Source organism: Phocoena phocoena, chromosome 1, assembly GCF_963924675.1.
Source record: "Phocoena phocoena chromosome 1, mPhoPho1.1, whole genome shotgun sequence".
NCBI classification, from domain to species: Eukaryota; Metazoa; Chordata; class Mammalia; order Artiodactyla; family Phocoenidae; genus Phocoena; species Phocoena phocoena.
In genome coordinates, this window is record NC_089219.1 from 152231209 (window position 1) to 152240948 (window position 9740).

Below are 9740 nucleotides of genomic sequence, written 5' to 3' on the forward strand. Positions count from 1 at the left end.
AAATGCTTCACCTGTACTCACTAACTTAATCCTCACCACAACCCCATTTTACCGATGGAAAACTAAGGCATAGAGAGATTGAGGGTCATGCAACTGATACGTGCCAGAACTGGGATGTGAAACTAAGGAGTCCGGCACCAGAACCTCTGCTTCTACAGAGGACCACTGCACTGTGCTGCCTCTAGGAGAAAAGGTATGTAACTATGTACACTTATAGTTGGGGGGGCAGGAAGAACTTTTTTTTTTTTTAATCTTTATTGGAGTATAATTGCTTTACAATAGTGTGTTAGTTTCTGCTTTATAACAAAGTGAATCAGTTATACATATACATATGTTCCCATATCTCTTCCCTCTTGCGTCTCCCTCCCTCCCACCCTCCCTGTCCCACCCCTCTAGGTGGTCACAAAGCACCGAGCTGATCTCGCTGTGCGATACGGCTGCTTCCCACTAGCTATTTTACATTTGGTAGTGTATATATGTCCATGCCACTCTCTCACTTTGTCACAGCTTACCCTTCCCCCTCCCCATATCCTCAAGTCGATTCTCTAGTAGGTCTGTGTCTTTACTCCTGTCTTACCCCTAGGTTCTTCGTGACATTTTTTTTTTTTTTGGTACGCGGGCCTCTCACTGTTGTAGCCTCTCCCGTTGGGGAGCACAGGCTCCGGATGTGCAGGCTCAGCGGCCATGGCTCACGGGCCCAGCCGCTCCGGGGCGTGTGGGATCTTCCCGGACCGGGGCACGAACCCGCGTCCCCTGCATCGGCAGGCGGACTCTCAACCACTGCGCCACCAGGGAAGCCCATGACATTTTTTTTTTCTTATATTCCATATATATGTGTTAGCATACAGTATTTGTCTTTCTCTTTCTGACTTACTTCACTCTGTATGACAGACTCTAGGTCCATCCACCTCATTACAAATAGCTCAATTTCGTTTCTTTTTATGGCTGAGTAATATTCCATTGTATATATGTGCCACATCTTCTTTATCCATTCATCCAATGATGGACACTTAGGTTGTTTCCCTCTCCGGGCTATTGTAACTAGAGCTGCAATGAACATTTTGGTACATGACTATTTTTGAATTATGGTTTTCTCAGGGTATATGCCCAGTAGTGGGATTGCTGGGTCATATGGTAGTTCTATTTGTAGCTTTTTAAGGAACCTCCATACTGTTCTCCATAGTGGCTGTACCAATTCACATTCCCACCAGCAATTCAAGAGTGTTCCCTTTTCTCCACACCCTCTCCAGCATTTATTGTTTCTAGATTTTTTGATGATGGCCATTCTGACTGGTGTGAGATGATATCTCATTGTAGTTTTGATTTGCATTTCTCTAATGATTAATGATGTTGAGCATTCTTTCATGTGTTTGTTGGCAGTCTATATCTTCTTTGGAGAAATGTCTATTTAGGTCTTCTGCCCATTTTTGGATTGGGTTGTTTTTTTTTTGTTATTGAGCTGCATGAGCTGCTTGTAAATTTTGGAAATTAATCCTTTGTCAGTTGCTTCATTTGCAAATATTTTCTCCCATTCTGAGGGCTGTCTTTTGGTCTTGTTTATGGTTTCCTTTGCTGTGCAAAAGCTTTGAAGTTTCATTAGGTCCCATTTGTTTATTTTTGTTTTTATTTTCATTTCTCTAGGAGGTGGGTCAAAAAGGATCTTGCTGTGATTTATGTCATAGAGTGTTCTATGTTTTCCTCTAAGAGTTTGATAGTTTCTGGCCTTACATTTAGGTCTTTAATCCATTTTGAACTTTTTTTTGTATATGGTGTTAGGTAGTGATCTAATCTCATACTTTTACATGTACCTGTCCAGTTTTCCCAGCACCACTTATTGAAGAGGCTGTCCTTTCTCCACTGTACATTCCTGCCTCCTTTATCAAAGATAAGGTGACCATATGTGTGTGGGTTTATCTCTGGGCTTTCTATCCTGTTCCATTGATCTATCTTTCTGTTTTTGTGCCAGTACCATACTGTCTTGATTACTGTAGCTTTGTAGTATAGTCTGAAGTCAGGGAGCCTGATTCCTCCGGCTCCATTTTTCGTTCTCAAGATTGCTTTGGCTATTCGGGGTCTTTTGTGTTTCCATACAAATTGTGAAATTTTTTGTTCTAGTTCTGTGAAAAATGCCAGTGGTAGTTTGATAGGGATTGCATTGAATCTGTAGATTGCTTTGGGTAGTATAGTCATTTTCACAATGTTGATTCTTCCCATCCAAGAACATGGTATATCTCTCCATCTATTTGTATCATCTTTGATTTCTTTCAGCAGTGTCTTATAATTTTCTGCATACAGGTCTTTTGTCTCCTTAGGTAGGTTTATTCCTAAATATTTTATTCTTTTTGTTGCAATGGTAAATGGGAGTGTTTTCTTGATTTCACTTTCCGATTTTTCATCATTAGTGTATAGGAATGCTAGAGATTTCTGAGGAAGAACTTTCTTGAATATGATCAGGAACCCAGAAGCCATAAGGAAAAAAATTGATAGAAATTACATAAAGAACATATGTAAGAGCCAAAGACACCAAAACCAAAATTAAGACTAATCACTAGTTTCGAGAGAATAATTGCAATATATAACTGATAAAAGTTCATATTCCTAATAATATGAAGAAATCAATCAAAAAAATCTAAAGGCAAACTGATTAATAAATATTTGATAAAAGGTGTTCATCTATACTAAAAATCGGGGAAAACCAAGATGATATTTCATCTATCAAATTACTAAAAATAAATATGAAAAACCTATTCATAAGTGTGGAGGATGAGCACTACCTATGTTGTCGGGGAGTGGATACAGCCGCAAAAGGGCAATTTGGCAGTAAATATTACAAAAAATGTTAATGTATATATCCTTTGCCCCAGAAATGACTTCCAGGGAGTCCCTACCTACAGAAATATTTGCACATGTGCGCAAAGCTATGTAAGTACAAGGGTGTTTATTGCATTATTATTTGTAATACTAAAAAGTTGGAGGCAGTGTTAATGTCTGACAACAGGAGAAGATTAAATTCTGGTGCTCATACCATGGAATGCTATACAGCCACTGAAAGGAATGGTGTAGATTTCTCTGTACTGACAAGGAAAGATGTTTATACTATATCATCAGGTAAAAAAATAATTTATATAAGAATATATTTAGTGGGCTTCCCTGGTGGCGCAGTGGTTGAGAGTCCGCCTGCCGATGAAGGGGACACGGGTTTGTGCCCCGGTCTGGGAAGATACCACATGCCACAGAGCGGCTGGGCCCGTGAGCAATGGCCACTGAGCCTGCGCGTCCAGAGCCTGTGCTTCGCAACGGGAGAGGCCACAACAGTGAGAGGCCCGCGTACTGCAAAAAAAAAAAAAAGAATATATTTAGTATGACCCCTTTTTGGGTAAAAATCCCTTCCATTCTTCCATAACACCAAATTATCTGGAGATCTAGTCCATCTCTCTCTCCATATGCATAGAAAAAAGTCTGTAAGAATATATATCAAAATGATAACAGTGGTTTTCCTAGGGAGAGAACTTCCAACTTTTAGTGTAGTGATTTTCTGTTATTGTGTTGTTCATCTGCTATGAACATCTATCTTTTTTTGTAATTTAAGAAAATGAATGAAGTGGCTAATTTAGGAGAAAGGAAATATGTATTGGAAAGACATTAGGGGCTCACAAAATCAACAGGAAACTATAAGTTCAGGCTCATAGATAGAATCAGCGGGTTGGAACCAGAGCAACTCTTCTTCATTGTGGCTGTGAAGAACCATCTTCACTCCTGATGCGTCCACAGCCAGGGAGGATTTTCTCAGCTGGCCCAGCACGGGCCCCAGGCCTATCTCCTACCTGTACTGGTTCTGAACTGGAAGGCTCTCTCCCCTCCAGATTCCACGGTGGGAGACAAGCACCTAGATTTGCCTGCTCACTAAAACCGCATTCAATGGAGAAGTAATTCCTGAAAGGTAAAGAACAGTTAGAAAAGGGACCTAGATTCAGGACAGGCTCCAGGTTGACAGATGTCCACTATAGTTCACCTCTTGGGCTGCTCGACATCCATATCCAGTCTTCTGGCACTACTGGGAGGCCAGGTCGTGGAAGGAGATTTACAGATTGGAACCTGTGCATGGAGGGGAAACAACTGGGTCTCTGGTAAGTTCATTTTTAAATCTCTGGACTTTTTTTCATTGTAAGAAGACCCCCTTAGCTTCTGTTTCCTTTCTTCCGCCTTCCTTGTTTTCTTAGCATGGCTTCTCAACAAGATTAATCACAAAGACACTCAAGCACCTAGCAATGTGCTAAATCAGAGGCCTTTTTTTTTTTTTTTTAAATCAAAGTGTAGTTGATTTACAATGTTGTGTTAGCTTCTGGTGTACACTAAAGTGATTCAGTTATACATATATATATATGTATATATATTCATATATATATTCTTTTTCATATTCTTTTCCGTTATAGTTTATTAAAAGATATTGAATATAGTTCCCTGTGTTATACACTAGGACCTTGTTGTTTATTTATTTTATACATAGTAGTTTGTATCTGCTCAGAGGCTTTCTATGTATGGATTCCAGGAACTGAGAAGGTAAAAGGATGAGGTGATTGCCAGGCTCAATGTGAAGCCACAGGCTCTGAAAATTAAGGGAGCTGCTCCTGGTTCCAAGCTGGCAACGTAGAGAAACAACACAGAATTAGTCTGAGACATTCTACTGAACAGGAGTTGCTTACAATTTTTAAAAATTATTACTTATGGGCTTCCCTGGTGGCGCAATGGTTGAGTCCGCCTGCCGATGCAGGGTACATGGGTTCATGCCCCCGTCCGGGAAGATCCCAGGTGCTGCGGAGCGGCTGGGCCCGTGAGCCATGGCCGCTGAGCCTGCGTGCCCGGAGCCTGTGCTCTGCAATGGGAGAGGCCACAACAGTGAGAGTCCCATGTGCCACAAAAAAATAAAATAAAATAAAATAAATTATTACTATTTGCTACCTGCAAAAAAGCATGTGTAACATCCTTGTAAATCTGTGGACCAGGACATTACCATGGTCTTGAAGGCCCTCTGTGCTCTTCCCAGATGCCAGCCCCCTGCCTCTCCCCCACCTCAAGGTTACTATTGTGCTTATCATTCTCTTGCTTAAAAAAAAATTTTTTTCCCCAAATACACATGTACCCTAAACAATACATAATTTGGTTTTGTATGTTCTTGAGCTTTACAAAAACGCTGTTACCTGTATTTAACCTTCTGTAACTTTATTTTCACTCACACATCTCTGATTTTTATCCAAGCTAATTTGTTGTCACTGTAGAATACACTTCACTGCAGTGTATTATTCCAATGTGCACATGTACTGCAGTCGAGCCATTTGCTTTTTCTCAGGGAACCAACTTTTGGTTTGGTTGTTTTCCCATTGTATCTCTTGTTTTCTATTTCATTAATTTCTGCTCTTGTCTTATCTTCCTTGTTCTTCTTTTTAGAGTTATTCCATTGTCCATTTTCCCAGGACCTTCTTTTTTTTTTTTAAATAAATGTATTTTTTTTTGGCTCCCTTGGGTCTTTGTTGCTGTGTGTGGGCTTTCTCTAGTTGCCGCGAGTGGGGGCTACTCTTCGTCGTGGTGCGCAGGCTTCTTATTGTGGTGGCTTCTCTTGTTGCGGAGCACAGGCTCTAGGCGTGCGGGCTTCAGTAGTTGTGGCATGTGGGCTCAGGCTCAGTAGTTGTGGCTTGTGGGCTTAGTTGCTCCACGGCATGTGGGATCTTCCCGAACCAGGGCTCGAACCTGTGTCCCCTGCACCGGCAGGCAGATTCTTAACCACTGCGCCACCAGGGAAGCCCCTCCCCCCCATTTCTTGAGTTGGATCCTTAGCTTATGGATTTTCAATCTTTCTAATGTAAACATTTTATAATCTTTCAATCTTTCTAATCTTTCTTTCAATCTTTCTAATGTAAACATTTACGTTCAGAATTTCCCTTTAAATACAACTACTGCTGCATCCCATAACTTTTAATATGTAACATTTTTTATTATTCAGTTTTAAGTGTTTTCTCATTGCCATTGTGATTTCTTCTTTGCCCTGAGTTTTACATAGGCATGTTTTAAAATTTCTAAGTGTGAGGATAAATTCCTTTATGTTTTTGTGGGCAGACAGCATGGTCTGTATGATGCCAGTTTTTAAAAATGTGTGGGAACTTGCTTTATGGACTAGCTCATGGTGAATTTTATTTTTTTAATGGTTAAGATGATAAATTTATTTTATGTGTATTTCACCGTGATAAAAAAATTGGGGGAAAAAAAAGGGATTGAAGTTCTGATACACGTTACAACATGGATGAAGTTCAATAACATCACGCTAAGAAGCCAGTTACAGAAGACCACACATCATATATTCCATTTACATGAAATGTCTACACCAGCTAACTCCGTAGAGATGGTGCAGTTTGGTGGCTACCGGGTGCTTAGCGGAGGAGCTGCGACTGCTCGTGGGCACGAGGTTTTCTTCCTGAACGTGTTTCAGAAACGGCAGAGGTGGTGAACCTACAAAATGCCACTGAATTGTTCAGTTTATTTTTTTTAAGTGGTCAAAATAGCACATTTTATGTTAGGTGTACTTTACACCATTTTTAAAAACCCTATAGAACCGATTAAATTCAGGCTGACAACCTGCACAGAAGGTGCTGGAAGGGGCTTTGCTGCCACGAACACAGGCCCGGCCGGGCATGCCCAGGCATGACCTCGAGGCTGCATCTCTGCCGTGTGTCCCTGTCTGGCTACCGCCCGTCAGACCCGCCAGCATCTGCATGCGGTCCTGACCCGGGTCAAGGGTGCCATTTGTCCCACCAGCCGGACCCTTCTCACTCGCCCGGCCTTGGCAGTGAACACCAATGCCCACGCAGGTTCCAGGATCACGCCTGCACCCGGGCCATCGGGGGACCAGCGCAGGGCCGTCCTAACTGCCCAAGGTCATTGTCACGATCGAGCTGGACGAGCAGAGCCCGGGAGAGGACGCCACCCCCACCCTCCGTCCACCCCACCCCCCACCGGCCGCTGAGAGGCTACTGGAATGTTCCAACAAAAGCGAGTGGCCCGGAGCTCGGAGCCGCCCCTGGTGAGCATCTCAAGGACCTGCTTGCGAGTGGGGATGGCCCCACATTCTCCACATTCCGCCTCGGTGATGCAGCCCCTGCCCACGCGTCATCCCATGTCACCCTCCAGCAGAGACCCCGTGACCCCCACGACCCCAGGAGGGCACCGCATCGGCTGTGCCGACCCCCATCACCTACGTGAGGCCCCAGACAGGCATCCACGCGGGGATGAAGCCAGGAGGGAACCGAGTCGGGGACAGAACGGACAGGCCCGAGCCCCTCGGGGTGGCACTGCCAGGGCCCTGGCCTTAGCTGATGGTCGGGCAGCCGGAGACCGAGATGCAGAGATGCTTGGGCGACCCCCGTGCCGCGGGCCAGCACGGGCTGCTGGCGACGGCTCTGGGCAGACCGACAGCCTGTCACTGTGGTTGAGAGCCATCGAGGGGGCAAAGAAACGAGCTGGGGGACCCCTCGTACAGAGCACAATGGAGGGGACCCTTCTTCCAGCAGGAAGGTCTACCTTATTTTATCCTTTTATGTCTCTGAAAAGACAACGTGAACTATCAAAAGTGTGCCCCTTCTGTGATACGTGGGTACCCCGGGGTGGGGGGTCATGAGGAGGGGCACCCCGCGGGGGATGAGGACCCCTGGGAGGCCCACCCGCCTCCGAGCCCCCCACCGACGAGCTCCTCTCTGGCCACCTGGGGCTCCTGTGGGTGGGCTTCTGCTCATTGCGTCTGCTCCCAGCTGGCCGCACTCTCCACGCCCTCAATGTCCTGCCTTGAGCCACGTCCTGGCAGGTCCAAGGGCTGCTCGCAGCGAAACCACACATGCACACAGGAGCCTGCTGTCCTGGACAGGGCGGGCGGCGGCCAGAAAATCTTACCCATGGGACTGACTCACCCCCGCCCCCCCCCCCCCCCGCCCACCTTCTCAGGGCGACTTCCAGGCCTCAGAAGCTCCAGGTTCACCCCCCACCTCTAGCTTTATCTACCACTGGCGGACATCTGCCTCCCAGCCAGGACACACTGGGACTCCTCACTCTCCCCCCAGTCTTCCCAGACCTGCCCGCACGTCTGCCCCCACAACCACCTGCTGGGGCAGCACCTCCCGCCAGCCCCTGGGCTGCTCCGGCCTTTTCAGACTGCCTGCTCCACTCCCGCCAGGACTCCACCATCGGGATGTCTCCATGGCCTTGCTGACTGCTCCTCCAGGGTCCACTGTTCCCTTTGGGAGACCCCAGGGCCTGGCCCTCATCACTGGCCACACCCTCCGTGGCCTCAACAACCTCCTCTAATGCTAAGGGCTCCCAAATCTCTCTTCAGCCCCGATTGCTCCCCGAAATGCAAGACTCACGCACCCAAGTGCCCACTGAACAGCTTCACTGGGTCTGACGGACCACAGACTGAGTCCAGCCTCTGCTCAAATCTGCACCCACCCCACACAGGACGCTGCTGGCACCCAGAGGCTGGGCCCAGGGACCTGATCCGGAGCCCACCCTGGGACCCCTGCTGGCAGGAGGCTGAGCCAAGTCCCCCTAACTGAACAAGCGGCCACTGTGGTCCAGAGCCCCTCAGCACCAGGCCAGGGCCCGAGGAGGGTCTGGTGATTGGTGTAAAGTTTCTCTATGCCCAGTGGGGGCCCTGCCCTGGAAGACGAGGCAGGGCATACTGTTCAGGGTCGGGGGCCTCCGGGGCGTGGTCAGAAGCTCTCCTCTGACCCACAGCCCCTGGGACTCTATCTTCAACCAACAGACCTGCCGTGGAGGAGGAACGGATGCCTCCCTGGGGGGCCCAGTAGGGACTGGGAGGGGCCGATGACCAGGTCTGGGGGTGGCTGCAGCTGGGACAGACACACGGGAGCAGTGTCCAGCCATCCCAGCCAGGGCCCTTCCCACCAGGGGACATCAGGGCTTCTCCTGGGCTTTACCTCATGGCACCACTGACCAAGCCGGTGCCCTGTCTGATGGTGGATACACCCCTAGCCAAGGGCGAGGCCACCAGTGAAAACCCCACACGAGGCCACACCCGCTGCCCACTCTGCTTTCAGACTCCGCGAGGAGCACCGAAGCCTCGGGCCACCAAGCTCCATCGTTCCCCGCCTCGCAGAGCAGACATGTCAACCCATCACCGTGACACATGTCATGGGAGAGGCGGTACTCACTGTCTTCTCCCGGACAGGGCATGCCTGGCTCCTCGGGGATGCCGGGGAAAACGTGAAGGATGAGCCCTTCGTCTTTGTGCTGACAGGACAGGCGGAAGGCCTCCATCTGGGAGGACACAGTGCAGGGGTCACCTTCACTGTCCACCCACTTGAGGGTGAGCGGGTGGCCCTGGTGGAGGTGGCACATCTCCCGCACCTCCTCACAGAGCTTGTCAAAGGTGGTGGCGGAGTCCAGGCTGGTGATCAGGATGTCCCCGCTGTAGTGCGCCTTCAGGCGTCCGTGGCCGCCGCTCCCGTCCATCTTGTGGCCGGTCCTGCTGGGCATGGCGCCCTCCACCAGCCGCCGTCAGCGCCGCGCCCCGGACGCTCGGGCCATGGCGCGGGGCCCCAGTGGCCGGGCCAGGGCGCAGGTGGGGCAGACGGCGAAACGCAGAAGGGAGCGCGCGGCGCGGGGACCTAGGAGCATGGCCCAGCCAACTCCACGGAACTTGGCAGCAGGCGGGGCGGGGCCTCATGGTGAATTTTTAA

At 48.4% G+C, this 9740-nt stretch overlaps 1 protein-coding gene across 1 annotated transcript; it reads right to left on the reverse strand.

Moving 5' to 3' along the window:
- Positions 1-8674: 8674 nt before the first annotated feature.
- LOC136118139 (protein kinase C zeta type-like) lies at positions 8675-9537 on the reverse strand. Its single transcript, XM_065871356.1, has 2 exons — positions 9088-9537; positions 8675-8833 (listed from the first exon to the last, which is right to left on the reverse strand). The coding sequence occupies exons 1-2, from the start codon at positions 9535-9537 to the stop codon at positions 8675-8677; spliced, it is 609 nt and encodes a 202-aa protein (XP_065727428.1).
- Between the last annotated feature and the right edge of the window lie 203 nt (positions 9538-9740).

What these genes read in the sequence shown, in the direction of transcription:
- LOC136118139 (XM_065871356.1), bottom strand. Translation starts at nt 9,537, where the DNA reads ATGCCCAGCAGGACCGGCCACAAGATGGACGGGAGCGGCGGCCACGGA. An exon ending in TCGCGGAGTCTGAAAGCAGA is followed by an intron (nt 8,834 to 9,087) that starts GTGGGCAGCGGG and finishes TGGGCCCCCCAG; the next exon opens with GGAGGCATCCGTTCCTCCTC.